General features: G+C 30.9%; 5 protein-coding genes across 5 annotated transcripts; 3 read left to right on the top strand and 2 right to left on the bottom strand.

Annotated features, from left to right (window-relative positions):
- The first annotated feature begins 3268 nt into the window (after positions 1-3268).
- Positions 3269-10944, top strand: LOC114176487 (Zinc finger C-x8-C-x5-C-x3-H type family protein). Its single transcript, XM_028061542.2, has 7 exons — positions 3269-3906; positions 3977-4141; positions 6469-6561; positions 7966-8082; positions 8458-8532; positions 8729-8925; positions 10200-10944. The coding sequence occupies exons 1-7, from the start codon at positions 3349-3351 to the stop codon at positions 10840-10842; spliced, it is 1848 nt and encodes a 615-aa protein (XP_027917343.1). The 5' UTR covers positions 3269-3348; the 3' UTR covers positions 10843-10944.
- A 57-nt stretch (positions 10945-11001) lies between these two features.
- Positions 11002-11655, bottom strand: LOC146889024 (homeobox protein). The gene has a single exon (XM_085675457.1). The coding sequence runs from the start codon at positions 11594-11596 to the stop codon at positions 11180-11182; it is 417 nt and encodes a 138-aa protein (XP_085531583.1). The 5' UTR covers positions 11597-11655; the 3' UTR covers positions 11002-11179.
- A 1408-nt stretch (positions 11656-13063) lies between these two features.
- On the top strand, positions 13064-13844 carry LOC114163535 (uncharacterized). The gene is made up of 3 exons (XM_028047841.2): positions 13064-13228; positions 13304-13397; positions 13492-13844. The coding sequence occupies exons 1-3, from the start codon at positions 13180-13182 to the stop codon at positions 13646-13648; spliced, it is 300 nt and encodes a 99-aa protein (XP_027903642.1). The 5' UTR covers positions 13064-13179; the 3' UTR covers positions 13649-13844.
- Positions 13845-17593: 3749 nt separating this feature from the next.
- LOC114194470 (BTB/POZ domain-containing protein At3g56230-like) lies at positions 17594-18975 on the top strand. The gene is made up of 3 exons (XM_028084725.2): positions 17594-17939; positions 18029-18205; positions 18425-18975. Exons 1-3 carry the CDS (start codon positions 17748-17750, stop codon positions 18866-18868), a joined length of 813 nt encoding a protein of 270 aa, XP_027940526.1. The 5' UTR covers positions 17594-17747; the 3' UTR covers positions 18869-18975.
- A 3077-nt stretch (positions 18976-22052) lies between these two features.
- On the bottom strand, positions 22053-23508 carry LOC114165367 (uncharacterized). The gene is made up of 4 exons (XM_028050015.2): positions 23379-23508; positions 22951-23076; positions 22684-22854; positions 22053-22338 (listed from the first exon to the last, which is right to left on the bottom strand). The coding sequence occupies exons 1-4, from the start codon at positions 23454-23456 to the stop codon at positions 22243-22245; spliced, it is 471 nt and encodes a 156-aa protein (XP_027905816.1). The 5' UTR covers positions 23457-23508; the 3' UTR covers positions 22053-22242.
- Between the last annotated feature and the right edge of the window lie 1124 nt (positions 23509-24632).

Below are 24632 nucleotides of genomic sequence, written 5' to 3'. Positions count from 1 at the left end.
ATTATTAGATCATTTATTTTGATTTTTTAAAATGATGTGATATAGTAATTTAATGATGACTGAAGTGGTAGATTAAAAGTAAGTCAAAAAATATAGGTTAAAGTATCATTATCCAATATTAAATTAAAAAATCATTATTTATTATACTAGCATACACACAGGCTATCGTTTCTGTGTGTATGTATTTTTTAAATATGTGTGATATTATATTAGTAGATGATAATATTGTAATATTATTAAGTTAATATATAAAATAAAATTATATTTATTAAAAATAAAGTGAAATATATCATAATAAATGAAAGAATGACCATTGATAAATAAAGAATAAGAAAAAAAACAGATAATCAATTTTATAAAAAATTTGTAAAAGTAACGGTCAATTTTAAAAAATTTAAAAATTATTATATTTAAAAAATAAATTTGATATTTTAAAATATGGAAAAAAAAAATTCCATTTATATAGTGTTATAAATTATTCATTTATCTTCATCTATATTTAAATTTAAAAACTCTTTTATGTAAAATGTAAAATGATATACAACCAAAACTTAAAAGATATAATATTTTACCTTACCCGAGTACGGTGATAAAAAAAAAGGCAACCTAATTCAAAGTAAACAATTTCCTAGGTTTTGATAGTAAGGGTTGGTCCAGTTTTATTAGGTCTCATCCTTATTTGGCTTGTAAAATATATATCGAGTTGATCCCTTCTGTATTTTTATTATAGATCGAAAAGTTTGGTTTATTAAGTATAAGTGTGGGTCTGTAGGTTAATTTTTTATTTTTTTTATTTTTGTAATGACGTTTTTAATGTTTAATAAATTAAAAAATTTTAAAAAATTTACAAAATTAAGTAAAAATTTTAGAAAATTGAATAATAAAATGATAATTTCAATATTTGCATCATACCTGTATATATATACTTTGACATATACATTATATTTTTCAAAATATATAATACATGATACTTTATACTTGTCTTTTTTTATCATATAATAATTTTGAACATTTATATAGAAATGTAGAAGAAAAATAATCAATATACGTCAAATACAAATTTTCTTATACGAATTGGGTTTATGTAGATTAATGGACTCAATATCATAATCCATTCCATTATTTTAGCAGGCCAACCTGTCAAGTTAAATCCAATTTGTCACCTATCTACAATTTATACAGACTGAAAAAGAAAAAAAAAATCACTTGGCATAATTCATGTGTACACAAATTATATATTGATCGTGTTAAACAAATATGAAGTAATTTACATTTATATTCCACTTTCCACTTTAGTTAGTTGACACCGGTTCTATTTTAAGGGTTTCTCTGTCATTTCATGAATTGATATTAAGTTTATACTCCTATTTATTTAGTTGACATGTGTCTAATATCAGGTCTTTTTGTCATTTAATCTATTGGTTTGGTATTTTATACTTTCAGTACTTTTGTTTTTCTTAATACGGTGCTCGGTTTTTATGTAATGTTTTCTTTCTCTCTCAACTTTCTATGACACGACTATTGTGCATGATGGCGATTTTCGATTTCTTGACTCTTGTCTCTCTCTTCGTTCGTTTTTTGTTTTTTTTTTATAAGCTCTCTTCATTCATCCGTATTCTTAAGTTTGTGTGTTCTTCGTGACGGTGGTTTTGTTAGGATTATAACTATGTATAATAGTAACATGTGATATTAATAAACATGGATCTAAAAACGTATAAATGCATAAATATATAAAAAGATATTTTATATTTAAAAACATAAAAAATATACAGGTTTATAGACCAGTTTCTATGGTCTATCCCGAATTGTCATTCTTACATTTTAGGGACCTTCTCCCTGTAATTTCAAACACTTCTTTTGTACTCCTAAATTTTTTTAAAATTCTCACTTAGCCCCTCATTTAAAGTAATTACTTTTTCACCCTCTCACGATCCACCCCTAATTTTTTTAACAGATATCAACATCTGATACATTGTATTATTTTACGGATATCGATATTTAATACTTTAATTTTTTTTCATTTTTATCCGTTACGAATGTCAATTTTCATTGTCATAATTTTTTTATCTACAAATGTTGCCATCCAGATATTTAATTTTGTTTTACGGTTCAACATTCAAAACTTATTTTTTGTACCGATCAATATTCGAAATATATAAACACATTTTTTTTCTTTTCTTTAATTTTATTATTTCACATTCTAATTCATTTTCTTTTTCTTACTGTTAATCTTTTTATTTTTTAATTTTATTTTAATTCTTTAATTTATTTAATATATATTTTAAGAATAAAATAAAATACTAATATATATATATATATTTAATTTATTTTTATATAATATATAAACATAAATAATATTTGAAATGAATTAAATTAAAAAATTATTTTTTTTGAAAAAAAAGATATATATATATATATATATTAATTATTATTTTATTTACTTTTTATTTTTTTATGTGTTATGTTTTTTAAAGTTTATTTTATTTTTATTTTTTAATTTGTTTAATTCATATTTAAAAAATAAAATAAAATATTAAACTATTTATATATATTTATTTAAAATATTTTTAACTTAGTTTTATATTATATATTAAAAATAAATAATTTTTTGAAACAAATTAACTTAAGAAAATTAATCTTTTAATAACAAAAATAAAGGAAAATAAAATAAAATATATAGGTATATATATGAAAACATATTTTGAGATCCGTTTTTTTTCATATATATATGCATTTTTTTCTTTTTTATAGTTTAATTTTAATTTTAGTTTAGTTTATACTTTTAATTTTTTTTAAAATTTATTTATATTTATATTTTTTAATTTTTTAATTAATGTTTTAAAATTAAAATAAAATATTTACATATTTTATAACAAAGTATAAAAATAAATTAAAAATTAAAACACTTTTTTTTATGTGTATACAAAATGTCTATATAAAATTTTTAAAATTTTTGTTAATCGGATGTCAACGTCATAAAAAAAATAAAATTATATATTGAATGTTAACATGCGTAATGAAAAAAATTAAAAGAATATATAATATCAAATGATATCAGTAAAATAAAATAAGGTATTAGATTTTCGATATTGGTTAAAAGAAGATTTTGAGTAAAAATTGTTTCGAAATTATAGAAGAAGTGATTGAAGTTACAGAGAAAAAATCTTTTTAGATGGTATAATCTGAAACATTTTATTTTTTAAATTACAGAATCTTCTAGCAACTTAAAAAAAAAATTAATGACGCAGAAGCTGCCGATGAACAATCAAAAAATATAGAAAAGATAGAACAAAAGTTACACATTACACATAGAAGAGAAGAGAAGACAAAGGTTGGGTGAAGGGAGAAATGGAAGACGGCAAGAGTATGGGTCGAAAGGAGAAGAGGAAGGCAATGAAGAAAATGAAGCGGAAGCAGACAAGGCAGGAGGCGGCGGAGAGGGAGCGACGGGAGGAGGAGGGCCGCCTCAACGATCCGGAGGAGCAGAGGCGGATGCAATTGCTGGAGCAGGAGGAGGCGGAGAGAATGCAGAGGGACATCATCCTCTTTCAGGAGAGGGAGAAGGCTTTCATGGATATGATAATCACTCGACAGCAACAGCAACAGCAGCAGCAGCAAGAACAAGAGCAAGAGCAGAACATCGACCACGACCATGAATTTGAATACGTGGTTCAGGAAGAAGGCCCTCCGGAGATTATTTGGCAAGGAAACGAGATCATCTTCAAAAAGAAACAGGTCAGAGTTAGGGTTCCGGACAACAACAACGACAACCACAATAACCATTCGCAGCAGAATGACGACATTAGACCTACGTCCAATCCCTTACCCCCGGAATCGGAATCGGAATCGCGCACTCAGAACCTCCAGGACATTGCTCAACAAATACCCAATTTCGGAACTGAACAGGTTTCATTTCAGTAATCCTCTTTCTCTCTCACTCATTCACTCACTCACTCACTGCTTCTGTCTTTTCCAGGATAAAGCTCATTGCCCTTTTCATCTAAAAACGGGAGCGTGCCGCTTTGGTAGGCGCTGTAGCAGAGTCCATTTTATCCCTGATAAATCACCCACTCTTCTTATCGAAAACATGTACAACGGTCCTGGCCTTGCATGCGATCGGGACCAAGACGAGGGCCTCGAGGTCTGTTCATTCACTTCATCGTATCCTCTTCATTCTTCACTTACTTTCATAAGCCAATGCTCTTTTTTCTTGATAATCAGCAACTATATCTCACTCCCTTCTGCTATTTTTTTCTTCGCAATCATCATCATCATAAATCCTCCATTCAAACTATTCTATTCTATTTTCACCCTCCCCCTTACATATTGTATATACATCAATTTGCATCGTTTTATATGCTTAAATTCGTTTTTCATCATTCCAAAATCCACGCACTTCTTCATCTGATATTTCTTCTTTTTAAGGGAGTCTATTCAATTCTTGGACTCAATAATAATCACAGATTCATTGCAAGATTCATTTTGCTGGAGGCTAATGATATTGGCCTTGGTTGCTCAATGTTAAAGATATTGGCTGTTGTATCCTACTTGCTGAGCCTGAGAATAAGCTTTTACTATTAATCCCACCTTCCTTGTTACTCGCTGAATTCGTTTGACTTTTATTGTACCTGTCCCTTTTTCCTTGATTTTATTAGCAATCCAAGTCTGTTGTTCACAATGTATTTCGCATTATACTTCTGTGAGAATTTGTTTTTCTGGTAGGAGGGAAAGAATTTTTGTTTCTGATACTGTCTGAATTAATATTATGGCAGCATACCATTTTAAAATGTTTAGATTGATTATTTAAAACGTTTTCTTCCAGATCTTTGCTATAAAATTCCAATATTTCATACTCTAATAATTTCCATGTTCATGCTCCTTAACCGTACGTAGTTGTCAGGGGTTATCCAAGTCTTGGCTTATGGACCCATGTCGCAGCCTAATTGTCATGACCTTCAAAGTGTTTGAGATTGCGGCAGCAAGAGCTTAAAAATATTTACTCAGTTAGTGATTGTTAAAATAACTTGTTACTGTGATTTTTCTATTTTTGTCTTTTTCCTGCAGGAGGGATGGAGAATTTTTCCCATAAAGGATTTTGTGTTATGTTTGATCTGCTTATGTCAACGAAGCTCTGACGTCTCTATTGCAAGTCATGCTTTGCATTATGTTTTCATGTTTTTTGGTTCTTGTATAATTAGACAGAATCATTGTAGAATTTTAATTAGAAAAGTGCATCTGACATTGCACTTCATATCAGATGCCACATTATCAGGGTACTGAGACCTTATATATCATTATGAACCACAAAATTCAAGACCTTTAGAGGACACAGTTCGTAATAAATCTGGTTATTTCAAAACTCCTGTTAACTAGTGCCCTTAAGATCTGTTTCATGTAGAACAAATGTATTAGTTATCATCAAATTATACTATTTTAATATTAAATTAAATATTGTTTTAAAAATACTACAAATTTGAACAATATATAACTGATGTTTTTGGTTAAAATTACTACAATGATCCGTAAAATATTTATCATTCCTTTACCAATTTCATGGTTAGATAGCTAAACTTTTACTGTAACATGGAGCGCTGGACTCTCCATTCTGGGCTACTTATGTAAACTGTTGTAGGGGAGTGCTTTTCTATAATAATATGCATACTTATCAGTGTTCCACAGTTTGTGTATGCATGATCATAGAGATAATATCCCATGATTCAATGGTCAGGTTTATTAAATTTATGTTTGGAGTGATAAGGTGACTTAGCGGTTAGATGGAAGGGAAAGGAGGGAAAAGTCATGGAATCGATCACTTCTGCTAATAATTTAGAGAAATAAGATTGATTTGGTGAGTTTAGAAGGGAGGGTGGGAGAGGTTGTGGGTTCAACTTCCCCCTAACAAAAACTAACAACTAATATTTGCCGATCAAAAAATAAAATAAGATATATGCTTGAATCATACAAAAAAAAGTATTAAATGACATGTGTGTATTTGGTTGGTTAATGCTTTATATGTATTATTACTACCTCTATTCCTTTATATGAGAAACAAATAATTGATTTGAATTTGGGGAAAATAGCAAAGTTAGTTAATTTTATTGACAATGCTTCAAACTAAAATATTATTTCAGAAACACCCATAGAAGTAAATAGTGTAAGTGTTAGTTATATTATATATGTTGACATTACTAATTCAAAGGATAGTTTTTCCCACCAACTATTATATAGTTAATAGTCCAATGCATGCATCCACCTTTATGAGAAATGAATTAATATCTCATCAATAGAATTCACAATAAATTAAGTGTATAAAAGGAAGTTATCAATTAATATATTTTAGAATAGTTGTATATTTTCTGTAATTAGGGCCAGAAAATGACACCTCTTTATTTCTTGTATAAAGAACCTTATGTAATATCATATTTTAATGCATAATATCTTTTTTGACCTCTTTAACCCCTTTGCCAGTATACAGATGAAGAGATTGATCGCTGCTTTGAAGAATTTTATGAGGATGTCCACACAGAATTCTTGAAGTTTGGGGAAATTGTGAACTTCAAGGTTATTTTTTACTGCTGTGTGTGTATAAGTTTAACTTCTGAAATTTTGAAAATATATTTCTCATTTCAGTTTGGCATTTAGTTCATACTAACATGTTAATGCAATTTTCAATATCTCGGAATAAAATTTTATGGGTTCTCTGTAATATCACAAAAGCTAATCAAATATGATTTATATCTAGTTACACAGAGACGTCAAAATAAATAAAATGGAGCCATTTTTTAGATCTATTTGTCTTGTTTTGTCATTGTTTTTGACCCCTCCCCATATGTGCGTGTGTGTTTATATCCAACATTTTGAAAAACAATTCTGTGGTTTTTGAAAACATAGTTATCGATAGAATGATATAGTGGGATAGTGTTGCAGATACGCTCTTGGTCACTATGAAACTTAAATATCATCACAATTTTAAGTAGTGGTTGTGATAAATGGTGCAATTGGGGCATTTTATGGGTGGTGGTAAGGCATTGCAAGAACCTTAATTGAGCCTTGTAAGTGTCACCTATGGCTTTCGGGGGTGATGGTATTCACCTCTCTTCCATTGAATTGGAGATTTCAACTTTAAATGAAAGCCTAATTTTCCCACTAACTCGAGCACGTTCATTCTCACCAACACCCATCTTTTTGTAGCAATAGTTTGCAGCTATGCCCGACCTTTGTCAGCATGGCCCTGTTCTGTATTTTCTGCCCATTCCTGTTCCCACTATGATTATCAGGGTTAGCCATCAACCATTTTTGGAGTTCGAGAAAAGGTTTTGTGAAGAATGTGTGCTTGGCAAGAATGTGTTCACAAATACATCGTTATACTGTTGACAGAATAAAAAATAGAAAACACCCTTTCTGTACACAAAACATATTTGAGAGACCTGACCTTGACCCACATGTCACTTACACCGATTTAAACCAAAAAAAAAAAACATCAGTAACCTACTTACCAGTTCCACCTGCATTTCTCCTTTTATTTTCCTTTATCAGATTTGTAGACCTCAGTTTGATAATAATTTGCTCTCTCTTGCTAATTATCTTCTTTCTCTCTTGCCTTTCCATTTTTACTCTGCAATTATTTTTTTCTCGCTATTAATGAATGCTTTAGTTTTGAATAATTTGGTACATTTTGGCATGCATAGTATATAATCTTTATTATTTAAGACTGATCTAAAACTCAACCATTGCAACCATTCTGCTATCCAGCATCACATGCAGCCATTTCAGGATCAGCCGCCCGGAATTGTCACTTTATGTGAATGAATAGATAAACAAAATTTTGAAAACCAAAATGGAAGAAGCACTTGTTAAAACATTTTGAAGATTGGGTCATTGTCTCTTTGATTTCCCAGCACCTCCTACTCACACAATTTCTTTCATCTTATGGTCCTAATCTTGTTGTCTGTGTATCCTTGTCAGGTGTGTAAAAATGGTTCATTTCACTTGCGAGGAAATGTGTATGTACAGTACAAAGCTTTGGATTCTGCTCTGCTCGCAGCAAACTCAATGAAACGTCATGACTTTGCCGGAAAACGGGTATCACATTTCTATATTGTTTTTGTCAAATGAAATTGTTAATGCTACAAGTATGATTATATGAAATATCATTCAAGCTTCAAGCAATTCACTTGCCTTTGGGTAATTTTCGATAACTAATCCATTTAATGGTTTTCTCAATTTATATCATGTAACTCGTGTTATATTGGAGAAAAATCTTAAAATGTTTGATACAAAACTCGTTCAAGGTGGAGCACATTTTGATGCGAATGGGGCTGTGGAAGTTTAGTTCTGTATAAAAAGCATAAATGTTTGATACATTGAATGTTCAGACGAATTTTTCCAAAAGATGGATTTTTTGTTCATAGATTTAGCATTCATATGTTTATCTCATCAGGCTATGCTTTATGGCAGGTAACTTGTCAATTTGTTAACTTGACAAGATGGAAGGTTGCCATATGTGGAGAGTATATGAAATCGGGTTTCAAGGTATATGAAATGACTACCATCTTATGATTTTTCTTTCTTGGATTCTGCCAAGTCCTTCTGGGTTTCATTGTGCAAATCTTATGAAATATAAACTCTTGGTTAACAACAGAAGCTTTTGACTTCAAAAAAGATGTTAGAAAATGTTTCATATTATGAAGCATGCTCACAACGGTGTTCCTTTCTTGCATCTTAACAGACGTGTTCTCACGGAACAGCATGCAATTTTATTCACTGTTTTCGTAATCCTGGTGGAGACTATGAATGGGCTGATTCTGACAAACCTCCCCCAAAATTTTGGGTAGAAAAGATGATCGCTTTATTTGGTTATTCTGATGATTACGAGACTTCAAGGGAGCAGGGAAATTTTAGTTTGTCAAAAACAGATTCTGACAGGTGTGCTTTCATTTTAATGTTGCTCATTACATGACATATGATGGATTAAATTGGTTGCCGACACATTGTAACCAATTAAGATGGTTGTAAATTAAGCAAATTTGTGGTAAATTTAGCATGATATGATGGGGGATGATTGTTTGCGATTGGTGTTGTAAAGGTTCAAGTAAGGGCAAGGCTTTTAGGGTAGGCGTGATGCAAGTTCTGTATAATATTGTATTTAAGAATTCATCGAGGATCAGGGTCAGGAATCTTCCAGAGAGAATCTGGGGAGGAGAACGTTGGTGTGAGATTGCTGCTGTTTTCACTAGATACTCAATTCTGAATTTCTTTATTGTTTCAGAACAAACAAAAAATAATAATCAAGCCCTTTCTCACTAGGCAGGGTTCACTAGATGGATTAATCGAGCCATAATATTCTGTTGTGTATCATGCTTATTGACAAACCATTAGCTTCAAAATCCTTATTTGTTTTGCCTTTGGTTTTTCAGGATCTGCTTCTATCTATCCTCCATTTGATTTACTCTCCTTGTGTTTTTCCCAAACCATCAATAATAAGAATCTACCAGCTTCTGTACAGTAGGCAACTTTTTCTTTAATCCGTCCTTTTCTAATACTATCTTGTCTAGTTAATCGAATGTAGCATTCTCATGTCTTCTACATTAAGTTTAATTTTGTCAGCTTTTCATGGATTAGCATTCAGTTCCACACAACATTACAGTTCTTATAGTGGATGTTAAAATTTTCCTTTGATTTTAAGTGGGTACGTTTTAACGTGAATAACACTTGAGTCACTTCTTCCTGCATGAATCCTATGGTTTACATCACCTATTTCTCTATGCCTTTTGTGATAAACCCTAGATACTTATGTAACTCGTGGAGGAACTATCTAAAACTTCCTATCAAACAGAGGAAAAGTTTTAGAAGAGATTGTAGAGTTTTACTTTCTTCATGTCTTGTATGATCAATCCTAGATACTTAAGCTATTTGACTTGTGGAATAGCTACCTAAAACTTCCTAACAAATATAAGAAAAGTTTTTGAAGACTCCATTGTAGAGTTTTGCTTTCTCCCTTGCTGCATTGAGGGAAACAACTAAAGTGTTGTGGCTAAAAAAATTTTGTGAAGAAAATGACTTGAATAATTTTCTTCAGATAGAATTTCAGGTTATTCAACGTCTTTATTTATTTTATCATATTTTGTTTAATTACGTCAATATATCTGTATATTTTTCCGTGTGAATTTATACTTGTTCTCTATCATAATGCTTTGAAGGTACCACTGTAGAAGGTCAAGATCCAGAGAGATGGATCAGATAAGTTGTGGTCATTCTGGTAAAAGAAAACATGAAGATGAAAGAAAGCAAAGAACTCCCTATGAGGATCGGAATGCTAGCTTAAAAAACACTCATAAAAGAAAATCCAGAGGCAGAACTCCAGATACTGATTCTGACAGAGAATTAGACAAGGAGGAAATTAGGGAAAGACGCCATGAATACCCTAGGAATGGCTCATTTAACAAGAACAGGGATGAAAATAGCAGAAGCCATGAAGAGGATTCTGATGTGGATTGTGATACTAGGGACAATGAAAAACAGCATGGAAGAAACCCAAGAAAGTGCGATAAAGACACCAGGGTCTGGATTAATGAGGCTGCTGGTTTGGATGGGGACAGAGATGTGAGAAGGCACCGTATTAGGGAAAGCTCAGGACATCAGAGTGGTGATGCTTCTGAATCCGACAAAGATTTGTTTGGTAGAGTGGAGATGGAAACACAACATGATTACTCTAGGAAAAGCTCCAGACACAGAAGATCGGGTGTTCAGGTATCTATAAAAAGAAGAGATCAAAATGACAAAGTTGATAGAGATGGGTCCCGGAAGGACAGTTACAAACGAGATCATCACAAAAAGAAGTGATCATATTTAGAATTGATAATATATCTACGACTTTGATTTGATGCACCCAAACTACCTTGACGCATATTAAAATCCCTCCAATGCCATAACTCCATTGTCCAATTTTATTTTTGCGAAAAGCGTACAGCACTATGATTAATGTAAATTCACACAAGGGAATGAGACAAACACTACAAGAATGTTTTATTGAAAGATTATTAATTCAACAAGGCGAAAATCCATGTAAACTATGGATATGAGCTGAAGGATGAAACAAACCCTTGACACTATTAGAGTTCTATTTTAAAAGAAGCTACGATGTTTCTGGGAAAGGGGCAATTGATTGAAATCAAACTACTCAGATTTGAAAACATGGAAATAAGCTTTGAAAACATGGAAATAAGCAGCGAAATACGCAAGAACCAAATCTACGAACACGTCCAAATTGACCACTTGATCTTTCTCTTTCTGGTATTGTAACTGTATGAATTACTGGGACTGGAATCCCATAAACAGGTTCTACCATATAGTGGTGATATGGTGATGAAGGGCTGGGATTTTGCGGTTGAGCCACTTCCGTCTCCGGCATGAATGTGCCATAGTTGTGTTCTTCAACATGAATCCACGAAGAAGGTAAGGGTGGAGCTGATGGCTGGGTGTTGGATGAGGAACAAGAGCAGCAACAGTAGTGTGGTTCATGCTCGTGCCTCTTCTTCTTCCTTTTCTTTTTGGACCACAACCTCAGTTTCTTCACAGCTTTGATCACGTTTTTCATCAACCTTCAAATGGGATACGGATTCGCATTGGCATTTGCATATATACAACAACTTTGAAAACTGATGCACCGTTATAGAAATAGGAATAGGAGCGCCCTCAAACACGTTTTCATTACTTTTCAAATATTTTACCGTTATCTATCCACTACTATTCTACACTTCTTTACGTTACATGGATAGCTCTTTTATTTATTTATTTATTTTTTTGATTTCTCCTATCTAATCCAATTTCTCATATTTAAGGTGTTTAAAAGTCATTATTTGGACTGCAAAGTTAAGCTTAGGCAAAACACGATACGTAATTTGGATCGCTCATGTCATGTTTTTCCTTCACTTACCTTTCAAGCCATGGAGGATTTTATTTTTCCGATGCAACGATACTTACCAATATTATATATATATATATATATATATATATATATATATATATATTTATTTATTTACGTGGCATGATCTAACAAATTGAAGAATGAAAAAGGTTATTTTATGCTTACCTGATACTTAATATTGTTTGGATAACACGTCTCATCTTTTCAACTTTTGTTTAATTAGGAACTAATTTAAACTCGTGATTTTAATTTTGATATTAATTGTTGAATCAAACATTTATTAGTTAAAAGTTATAAACTTATCCAAAAGTGAGAAATCTAATTATGATTTAGTCCACTTAATTTTGTTATTAGATAAGTAATGTCATCGATAACAATTTATTTATAAGAAATTATATGGATTTATTTGTTGATGTTTATAGTAGGTACACACATGGATTTATTTCTTTAAAAATAAGTCTGATATTTTCAATATCTTTACTCAATTCAAAACAATGTTGAACTTCAATTAAATCAAAAAATCAAAGAGGTTCAAGCTGGTTGGACCGGTGAGTTTTTGATTCTCACAATATAGCTTTCAAAGTATATGTTTCTGAATAAACATATTTTATACTAAACGGTCAAGTGATTTTTGTAGGCTTTTTAATAAATTTAGAACTCGATATCAATAGGCCTTCGATCCTTATTAGAAGCTAAAAGATCACAATTACTAAAAAAATCTCTTAGAATAAATAACATTAAAGAGTTAGAAAGTATTTAAAAATTATTAATTCCTTTCAGCTTAGAAAAGTGCTTAACTACTGCACGACAAGTTAAAGAAAAATGACAGTTCATGTTTTTATCAATAATCTCTATTAAGTAATGTTTTAGATGATTTGGCAGGAATTGTTGCAGTGCGATGACGATACAAGCGGTTTCATGGAGCATCTGTATCAGCACCACTGATCCAGGTAAAACAAAATCCGTTGGCTCCCTGTGCATGCCACATGATTGTAATAAAGCAAATCAATAGACTTTGCAAAAGTGGATCCACAGAACAAAACCAGCACAGACAAGCCTCTAGTTTAACTCAATTCCAACGTTCCAATCTCCAATAAAACAGCCAAAACCCCACTAAACCCATGGGCCAACCCAAGCACCAAAAACAAAGTCACAAATTTTCAACATCACCCTCACCCACCCTTCTATAAATATTCTCCCTTCCCCTCACACCATTCATCACCTTCACTTCTAATTCCTCAATCAAACACAACATGGAGGCACTTCAATCATGGGTTTCAGACCACAAACTCACCACCATTGGTAAGCACTTACTCACCTTTAAAACTAGTTTACACTGTTCAATGCAAAAGATGATAATTTTAATTATTATTACAGGGGCGCTCTGGGCATCTGGAATTGGAGCATCACTTGTGACTTATTCATGCAAAAAGTCGCCAATGAAGCCTAGTCTCAGGCTTATCCATGCCAGGTACAGTACCTTTTTTTCTCAGAAAACTTTAGCTTAAGAATAACCATTTTTTAATCTATTGTAAGTGTAATTAATGAATGATATGGTTTCGCAGGATGCATGCTCAGGCGCTAACTTTAGCAGTGTTATCTGGTGCAGCTGCTTACCATTATTATGAGAAACCTTCTCTTCAACCAAAACCAGTGGCAGATAATATTCCTGCCACCAGTTTCAACCACCTTCTCCAATATGAAATTCACTGTCCTTTCTAAATCAAAAGTAAAAACAATAAGGATCATGCTATTAAGATGTTCTTTATTAAGTTATTGCTATTTCCTAGAATGAATGTTGTCGGATAATGATCACACTCCAGAACAATTTGCATATATGTGTGTTTGTTCTGAGAAGTTTCATGAGAAGTGTAATGTATATAAACAACTTTTATGAGAAGTTTAAGCTTGATTTGCATTATTATTCTTATAAAGTCTATTATTCATTATAATTACATTAGAAAAAAACAAACAAGCATAAACTTTAGCGGTTTTGGTTTTCCTTAAAAAAACAAACAAGCATCGATATTCAAAAAATGAAATCCAGAAAACAGCATCTATAATTTCACTGAGTAAAGAGAACACGTGCATTCCATCCAAAGTTTGAAAGAAAGAGTTTTAGCAATACATAATTTAACACGTATAAAAATTAAAAATAAAAAATGAGACCAACATAATATTATAATTTCTCTTGAAAGTTTTAAACAATAGAAGGAATGTGTTAAAAAGTCAAGTATCTGTCGTTATTAAACTCCTTTCTTTCGACTTCTCCCTCTCCACCACACTCGAGTAAATTTGTAACAAATCATTGTAGATTTTTTTTTTTCTGTACACTAAATCAATTCTAGAAATATTTTTCCAAAAAAATACTTTCTCACTTTTTAGTATTCTGAAAATCTGAAAATTTTGATGGGGTGCTGGAAAAAAATTTGAAAGAGTGCAAGAAGAAAGAGCCAACAAAATTTTACCCACAAACTGAACCAACCTGCGTCAATTGGCCCAACCCAAGTCAAAATCTAATATCTCTTACTTTTATTGATTATATATTATTTAAGAGATTAAATAATTTATTGTTATATATGTAAATAAATTTCTATTATATATATATATATATATATATATATATATATATATATATATATATATATATATTAAACAATTGTTTCCGGTCCCCTATTAATAACCTATCTATCACATTTTGAACCAAATAAGCCCTAACACACAACATATAAAAGGTAGGTTGGTTAATCATTAAGCACATACCAAGCTATATTGTATTATAATTTTTTTAATTTAAGTTTTAGGTGCCAAAGAGAGAGTTTTGTAACCAATGATAGACTAATCCAATATAAAAAAAAAATAGTATTTTTCTAAAAACATACCAGTGTTTTATTTGAAAAAAAAGTGTAAACTAAGAAAGGAGTTTAAAGGAGAGAAAATATTATTTAGAAAGATAAATTAATTTGTGAAATTATTAAACATCAATGATATGAGAAAAAGAAATAGAAAAAATTCACAATAAAACTTTAGAAAAACATCATGTAATTTTTTTTACCATTATCATCAAATTTAATAATGACAATATATTTTACAACTTAGTAATATACTCTTAATACATGCTGTTCAATGTTGGAAAAAAGAAATATTTACTTGTTATTATTTGACTTCAAATTTTGATGACAATGATATGAAAAATTGATTTATAAGTCTTGTACAAAAATCAACATCATAATAAAAATAAAGGACAAAAAAAATTATATTTACGGTGCCAAAAATATTGGTGTCTATATGTGAATAAAATTTGTGATTGACGAATAGTTAATAGTCATGAGTATTTATTATTCACAAATATCGGGATAGCAAATGTTTGAATATCCGTTTATAGATGAATTCAGTGTGAGTATTGATGAACACATAATATATAAGTATATTCATGCATTAGTTTAGGGCATTTTTATTCATTTGTGCATTATTAGACTCATTTCATCATGCATTATCTAGTTTCGGATCATATATTTGGATTGGTGCGTTGTTTGTGTAAACAGGTCTGAAAGGAGTAAGTTAGAAGCAAAACAGCATGTCCCACAAGTGCCTGGTGGAGTCTTCCACGATTTGTGGATTTGGCTTCAAAGATACGAGTTTCAAAACAATTTGTTCCACAGGTGCCTGGTGGATTTTTCCACGACCTGTGGTTTTTTGCAGCGAATTGGAGGATACAAAACAGGATGTTCCACAGATGCCTGGTGAGTTTTTCCACGACCTGTGGAGTTTGCTTCAAAAGATCTTGCGCAAAACAGAGTGTTCCATAGGTGACCTGTGGATTTTTTCACAAATAACCTGTGGATTTTCTAGCGAGAAACTTAAAGATTACGTGAACTCACAAAGATTTAAAAGGAAAAGAAAATATAAAGAGGAGAGATAGGGGGAAACGGTTAGAGGAGAGAGAGAGAATCATCTCAGCAAAGGAGAACGTGTGGGAAAAGACAAAAGGGTTCACGGAAAAAAACTTCTTCTTCTTCTTCCTCTGGGATTCGTCTGTTGTTTTGGCTACCGTTTAGAGTTTTTTATTTCAGTATGCAGAACTAATTTCTTTTTGTTGGAGGATTGATGTAAGACATTAGATTATAGGTTCTACTCTTTACATTTAATGTTTTGTTAATGTTCTTCATCTCAGTGCTCTGTTTATGGTTTTATCGTTTATTTATGAGCAATTTCACATTGGGAAATTGGGGATTGGTTGCGACTATAAACGAGACAGGTTAGATTATGTCACAATTGAAAAATTAGGCATATCTAATTAATTTGCAATAGAGATCATTATTGATTTTTCATGATTTTGTTGAATTTTTGTAAACTGAACTAAGAAATTGGGGGTTCGAATTCAATAAATAGATTTTACCTACTAAGGGATTAGGGATAAAACAACTCTCAGTAAACTCAAGTGGATGATTACATTACTTACATCAATTGAAAACGAGTAGAATTTAATAGAAAAAAGTACGAAATCAATCCTCTAACAATTCTTCTCGAGATTACATTTTTTGTTATAAATTTTATGCTTGCAATTATATTGATTCGCATTTGCTCAAAATTATGTTAATTAGAAATCTAGTATTCAACAAATCAATTTCAGAGGATGATATTTGATTACTACGTTAACGATTGGTTCACTTGCCAAATCGTTCATCAAGTATCATAGTACATATGAATATTTGTTATCTGAAACAAATAATTAAAATTTAATTTATATTTTATTAAGTTAAATTTAATTAAAATTTAATTTTAATTAATATTTTATTAGATTAAATTTAATTAAAATTAAAATTTAATTTAGTTTATATTTTTTGTAATTTTATTTTAAAAATTTATAAAATACATTTTTTAAAATATATTTATGAATTTACGGGTGTATGTAGGTTTTAAAAAATCCATAAACATTTTTAAACGGAAATTCAACACGTAATAAATAAATAATAAATAAATTTTTTTATTACAAGTCAAGTTAGAAGAAGACATTATCCCTTCTAGACCGTTGTCATTCTTGATCATTGCCTTAAGCTAAACCACGTATAAAAACTACATAAGTAGTTAGTTGTGAGTTATTGCTCTCATTTATAGCCGATGCTGAATTGATTAATCCTTCATGCTGCTGTTGTACCAAATACATAACCAATGACCATGATTCACCAATTAATCATGCCATCTAATAATGTTCCTTCCACCTTTCGGGTATAACCTAAATATCCAGCCTGGCCTTAAAATACATTACATTAAACTAATCTTAATATCAATAATTAACAATGCTTCCAGGAACAACAACAGGGAAATCAAAAATACAAAGGTGGTTAGAGGAATGGGCTTTGCTTTGCTCATTTCTGCTGTTGTGTGGTTGGAAAGTCTTCTCTTGCCTAACTGCATCATTCTTTCTGTTAACTACTTTACTTAACACTACTCCATAGAGATAGCCTACCAAACACCTTCCTCTACTCCTTTATTATAAATTAATCTACAAAAACTAAATGATGGGACATTCAACCTAATATATATACTTTTTTAATCATACAAAACTTTAATAAATGTATACCACACAATAAACTACTCTTACAAACTTATCATATGCCAATTTTGATTATATAATAATGTGTGGTATGCATATAGGATAATGATGTACATCTTCTAAATGAATTGGACATCATTTATTACGATGGGTCAAAGAAATGCATTATATAAAGAATGGAGGAAAGTGGCAACTCTTTCAATTACCAAGTTCTTTCTGCTGCGATTTAAGAAAGCAGAGGAGTAAGGAGAAGCAGAAACAGACATGGATTGTTGCGTGTGTACGACGATGCCACTGATACTAAGGCCTCCGAGGAATACAATATGTGGTGCATGTTACGAAGGAGTAAGGAGCATAATCAACATGATGAGCAATTTCGAAACTGAGAAAGTAAAACCAACAATGGCCAATCCAAATCCAAACCCTTCTCCAGTTTCGCGAAGAAATTCGAGTAAGGCAAGCTCTGATTCATTGCTTCTTCAAACGTTTGATTAACAAAAAAGAACTATATTAGTTAGATTATTTGTTTTGTTTTCTCTCTGTAGACACTTGATGATTGCATAAGATGGTGTTCAGAGCATATAGAAGAGTTTAATGAACAGAAGGAAGACTTGGTTTTTCTGAGAGGCTTCGTTGCAGCCTTCAAAACACAGATTCACACAGATATATTGGTCACACCAGGAAGACACGGTCCACCTATCCCCGCACATAAGTCCATTTTGGTAAGCTCTTTTTTAAGTAATTTCAGAATCAAATAAGGCATCTACACCTTCTTAACCCAAAACCTTAAGACAATGGGTTTACGAGTTTTTATTCTTTTACAATGCTCTTCTTCTTTATTTTTAGTCAATATAAAACTTAGACTTACACTTAGATTCTTAACGAATCAAACTGTATGATTCTAGTTAGCAAGGTGATAAGAGCATGATATAATGTTACAGGCTGCAAGATCAGAAATATTTAAGAACATGCTAGAGTGCGACGAATGCAAAGAAGCACCGAGTAAGAGCATAACTATACCCGATCTGAAGCATGAAGAACTTGAGTGTCTTCTTGAGTTTCTGTACAGTGGAAGATTGGGTGAGGAAAAATTGGAGAAACATGTGTACGCGTTGTCACAAGCAGCGGATAAGTATGTGATCCCACATTTGCTGAAACACTGCGAACGCTACCTTCTGAGTTCGCTAAGCACTTGCAATGGCCTTGAGACACTTGAGATTGCAGACACTTGTTCCAACCACAAGTTGAAGGAGACAACCTTGGATTTCTTGGTTAAGAACATTGACCGTGTTGTGTCCTCACCCAAATTTGAAGCTTTTGTTCACAGGAGCCCGCACCTTACTGTGCAACTGGTTACAAGGGCCTTTGTCAATGGTGCTAAATGATCCATTTCTCTTTATGTTTAAGAGCTACCGATGCTTTATTTTTTTAAATTCAGCAGTGTATTTATTGCTCAGACCCATAAATGATAGAGTAATGATATTTTTGACAATTTTTTATTACAAAATGAGGTATCATATTTTAAAAAATAATTTTGGAATATTAAAAATAAAAAAATGAAAAAATGAAAAACTACTTACAAAATAACACCTCATATTATAAGAGAAAGTTGTCAAAATTTAGTAGTAAAAAGTCATTTTCCTAAACCATATCCTTTAGCAGATTAATATAATTCATGAGTTTCTTTCATTTAAAGCACCTCTCGCATTTCCTTTTTTAAGTAAATAACATATGTACTTAAAAAATACTATTATATTCCCTTTTTCTTCGAATAAAATGTATCACTCTCTAATAACAAATTGTCATATATGGTGAATTATTAAATTTTATGATAATTTTTTAAAAGATTATATAAATTATAAAACCTTATTGATTGACATTTTTTTTGCTTTCATGTTACCGTAATTAAGAAAACGAGACGCCAATAAAAGAAGACAGTCAAACACAGAAAAAAAAGAGTATCGTATAAATCATTTTACAAATCTTATTGATTGTTTGTTCTCATGTCAAGTAAGGCCATTTGCGGTATGTCCGTAATTTCCACTAGCACTTCTATAAAAAAATATATATATTTCAAAAATTTGAAATAAATTTTTTCTATTTTAAATTTTATATTATGAAATACATTTTTTTTATTTTATTTTACATTATATATATATATATATATATATATATATATATATATATTCTGAAATACATTATATATCTAATTATTTAAAAAATTTATGGTGGTACGACGAGAAACATAGGGGTGCAGGAAGAAGTAGCCTCCATTTAAACTACATTTTCTGTTGATGTGTCCAGAGTAGGTAAACCCGTCCATTGAGGCCTCATTTAACAAGATCTGACCCAATCGGTATGAAGCCCATCATAGGACTTAGTTTTTTGTCATTTAAATATATTTTTAAGTTTTCTAATATTAGTGATTTTTTATTTTAATTTCTATAATTTTTTTATAGCAGCTCAATTTTTTTAGTATTTTATAAAATGTGTAAATTTTAGCTTTAATTCTTTAAAAATATGTTTTACTTTTATTCTTTCAAATTTTTATTATATCACTGTTTTTAATTTTTAAATTTTACAATTTATTTTATAAATTTAAATATTTTTAAATGATTCATACTCACATTATATTAGTATTTATGAGATAAATAGACTATTTAATCTTTTATTTAACACGTACATGATTAATTAATATAATACAAGAAGGTAAAAATAACATTTTCCCATTTGGAGAAAACAAGAACAATTTCATTGAATGAAAACAAAACAAAAATTCTCTAATTTTATAAGAATTAAAAACATGCTAGAGTTTAATGTTTTTTTAATCGTTAGCAAAACCTTTTTTGTTTTCAGTTTCCTTCCCTTTCAATCTCTTAAACTAAATGAGCCATGCACTCCATGTATGTGAACATCTGTTGAGAAGAAGAAGAAGAAGGCACAAACATAATCGAGCACGCTTGCATGCAATAATAAATATAATTGGAAGTTTCACGTCGATTAGATATAAAACAATTTTATAATATATAAGTGGGATACAAACTCCATCTTACAAGCTGATGAGTTAGGTTTAAAAGTCACCTGCTATCGGACCATCATTTTTAGTCCCACTTCTAACATTTGATGTTCCTTTATAGATAAATTGTTAAAGAAAAGATGAGAAAAGCTTGGAAAATGATGTTGCTAATGAAGCCTTACAAATTGGATGTGAGATTTGAATGACAGAACACAATCAATCTACGAATAGAGGACATGGATTTTGTCAGGAACTTTGTTGCTGGATTTAGCATTTAGTGAAGAAATTCCCACTGATATAACAGTCACCACTGCAAGCAATGGGCCTCCCTCTCCTGCTAAAAAAATGCTGCATTGACATGATCGCTCTACCCTGTAACATTGCATGTGATAAGGTCCTACCTTTAATATATTTTCTCATTATCTTTTAATTTCATGTTAATTCAACAATAATATGATATGATAGTAGCTAAGGATTCTAAGATAAAATATATGATGTCACACATGACATAACAAAGTTGAATGTGTTTATCCATTTCTTTTAAAAAAGATAATGATACTTTAACCCATTTTTTTTGACCCATTTTTAATCATTATTAGATCATCACATCACATTATTAAAAAGAATCAAAATAAATGATCTAATGATAATTGAAACAGTAGGTTAAAAATGAATTAAAAAATATGAGTTAAAATATCATTATCCCTTAAAAAAACAGTCAATATATATAATGTTTTCTGTTATATTGGTGGAACAATGTGATATTTATTAAACCTATAGTTGTTAAATAAAGATAGAAAAACTCAAATTTTATGCTGATAAATAAACTTTAAAACACATTAAAAATTTTGAGCGTAAAATATTTCCATGGCTCCAAAAATACCAATCAGATAATATTTTTTAACATTCTTCTCAAAACCTTTTTTTATTAGGTTGAATTTACTAGAACCTAATAATTAAGATGAGTAGAGAATTATTAAATAGGAAACTATATGTGTAAAATTAATAATTTTTAATCAATAATAAAGAGAATGTTTGAAAAAGACTCTTTTCAAAAGAGAATATTGCCAAGAACTATTAAAATTGACTGCACTTGTACCCTGATTCCTACTAATTTTTTCTCCTTTAAAATGATATTTCGAAATTAAATTAATGATCTTTTTTTTTTTTTCCTTTATGATTTGTTTGCTGAGAAGATGTAACAGTACGTAGTTAAGATCATGTATTCATTAAATCATCATTATGATTAAGGTATTGCTTTGAAAAAAACATTATTTAGAGGTGCAAACTAGTGTCAACTTTGAGTGTGTGCTTCGAGCAAGGTCACTTCTTTCCTAGTTCTGTAGTACTTCATTCGTTTTATCCCTCAAAAGTGGGGACATTTTCTTATTGTTTATGTACGGTGTCGTTTCACGTTTATTTGTGTAACTGGATCATATATATATATTCAACCGTACTACTCTTTACCCGAAAATTTTGTTTGTTACACAGAAAAGCTCTTGTGCACGATTTCAAGTAAGAAACTTTTGAAGTTGTGAAACTCTAACATACCATGCACATAAACATCTGAAAATTTAGATATTTCAGTGAAGTCTTCTACAAACATATGAATCATAGAAGCTCGATTGATTCCTCGATCAACAAAACTACAAGTTAGGTCTAAATGGAAGAAAATGCTTAAACTAGATAAAGAAAATGCACACAGAAGATATAAATAACATAAATGTAAAAGCTGACATTTTATTACTTTTGGTCAGCATTTTGGCTCCAATTCTTTATCGCTTGTCCCATTGCCTGTTTCACAGCTCGTGCATCAATATTCTTACCTTGTTCTTCATTCTGCACAAGTCACAATATTATTTGTCATTATTAGATGCATGAAAACACAGAGAGAATGAGACAAATTCTACTTTGAAGAAAACATTTTAGTGACTTCAAAATCATAACCTAACAAGCTTCTGCTTGTATTAACCAAGTAATTAACTAAACCTAACATGACTGTATATGCAAACATTTTAATCACAGCAACGTGGTCCCTCATCCTTTTGAAGAAAAGGACAAGGCATGTGACCTACAAAAATATGGAGTAACGAGAGGGAAAAAGAGAGACACTGAATGATATAATGAACTGGCCTAGAAAGCATCTATGGTGTAAATTTATGCTTACAAAAGATTGTGTCTTACTTTTCCTCCAACAGCATGAAACAGAAACGTGTCTGTGCAAGTAGCCCTAGCTTCAACCACATTAAGACTCATCTCTTCAAATGACTCCAATATGGAAACAAACAGACCAGGGCAACTCTTTGCTGAAAAAACATTAATAACAAAACCCTTCTCCGTGGTTTCTACCGTCACCTGTTTATGTTCATCCAGAAAATATCAAAAAAAATTTCTGCAAATTAACAAGAACTGTCGAAATGAACACATATACATGTGGATGATGTTAAATACCATAGGCAAAGTATTTTGGTCAGTTGAAGTTTGTGCATTGGCTAAGTCTTGATTCAATTCTTCCACCTTTTGCTTTAACTCCTGGATATACTTTGACGCATCTATTATGATCGAGGTTTTCTTTAGCTGCCACCACCCAGCAAAAAGAACAAGAACTGTTAGGTAATATTTCAACAATATATTTAACATTGTAATAAGTTTGTGCTTCAATTTTCTACTGAAATAATGACAGTATACATGCAATACATAGAAGACAATCCAGATGGCAAGAACTTTGTAGAAGATTAAGGGACTAAGGTATATATAGAGCAGAGAAGAATCCATGTCATTCAACAATAGAGAACAAATGGAGTTGAACTGAAGGGAAGACTACAATGTTGACTGAATTTTCATGGAGAAAATAAAACAAAATGAAAGATATGAATTACTGCATGAGAGTTAGTGACAGAACGAAGAAGTTGCAGCTTCTCATGCAGTGATGCTCTCTTTTGCTCTTTAGAAACCATTTTGTGCTCCTTTTTTCTCTATAAAGTGATTGGTTTTCTCCTTACGCTTTAATTTTGGTATGCAATGAACTATATGGTGATAGATATACGGTGTTTTAAAAGAGGGGGTGGGGTCTGAAATGTATATGAAGTTCCAGAAATACCCTTTTGCTAAGAGTTGATTTATTAACGTAAATTTGTTATGAGTGAAGAATAGGAATTTTGAATGTGTAGATAAATATGATGGAGTTGTGAGAGGAGAATGGTGAGGTGGTGAGTGAAAAGGGTTCTGAATTTGGAATGCATCCAAAGAGTTCTCACGGGGAATTTGAAAGGCTCTCTTCAATCACCACCAATCAAACTTTGTCTCTTTTTCATTCTCTCTCCACACGAGCCATCCTACCTTTCTTTTCATACAACACATTCTTTTGTTTTCCTTTCCCTCATGAAAGTGAAGTTTAGATCATACTATTCATTTCCACTTCTTCTTTTCATCCTATGTTATTCACGTCTAGTGAGTTTCTTTAGGATAACATTTTCAATAAAAAATATGAATTATACATTAAAGTGTTAAAAAAAGAAGCTATGGATTACTTTGTTTACACATGTGTTTTCCGTAATTAAAATATTATTTTTTAATCTCTTTACCTTATGGATTGGTAACTTTTTGTTTTCATCAATTTAAAAGATAAATGTTGGAATTGGTGCAAGAAGAAAAAATTGGGATATGTAAAGCAATTGCTCCTTACCCGAATGAAGTGTGGGCTAAAATCATCTCAAGTCCCGATTGGGCCTAACAATAGCGTCATTTAATAGTATATATTAATCTCAGATTATTCTTAGATGACGAACTTATGGTTAAAGGGAGATTTTCAACTTTTTAATATAATTTTTTTATCAACAAATTTTAGTCGTTAAAATTTATTAGTGTGGGAGTTAAATTCACAACATTTTTCACATTTCGAACCAAATTCATCAAATCAATCTTATAAATTTCAAGTGTTAGTAGAATAGAGTCTCTCTCTCTCCCTTCCAACTTTAATCATTAAGTCACTTTATAACTTCAAAGAGTTGATATAAATCCAAATTTTACCTTTGAACTGATAATGAAATAGTTGTTAAAATTTTAATTAACAGTCAACTAAGTTAAAGCTAAAAAGTTACCTTATTCTCAGTTATACTATTTTTGTCATGATC

The sequence above is a fragment of the Vigna unguiculata genome, chromosome 1 (genome assembly GCF_037176805.1).
Source record: "Vigna unguiculata cultivar grain cowpea cultivar isolate G323 ecotype 2 chromosome 1, ASM3717680v1, whole genome shotgun sequence".
In the NCBI taxonomy this organism is placed as follows: domain Eukaryota; kingdom Viridiplantae; phylum Streptophyta; class Magnoliopsida; order Fabales; family Fabaceae; genus Vigna; species Vigna unguiculata.
Note: the sequence above shows the minus strand (reverse complement) of the source record. Positions and strands in the feature narration are given on the sequence as shown.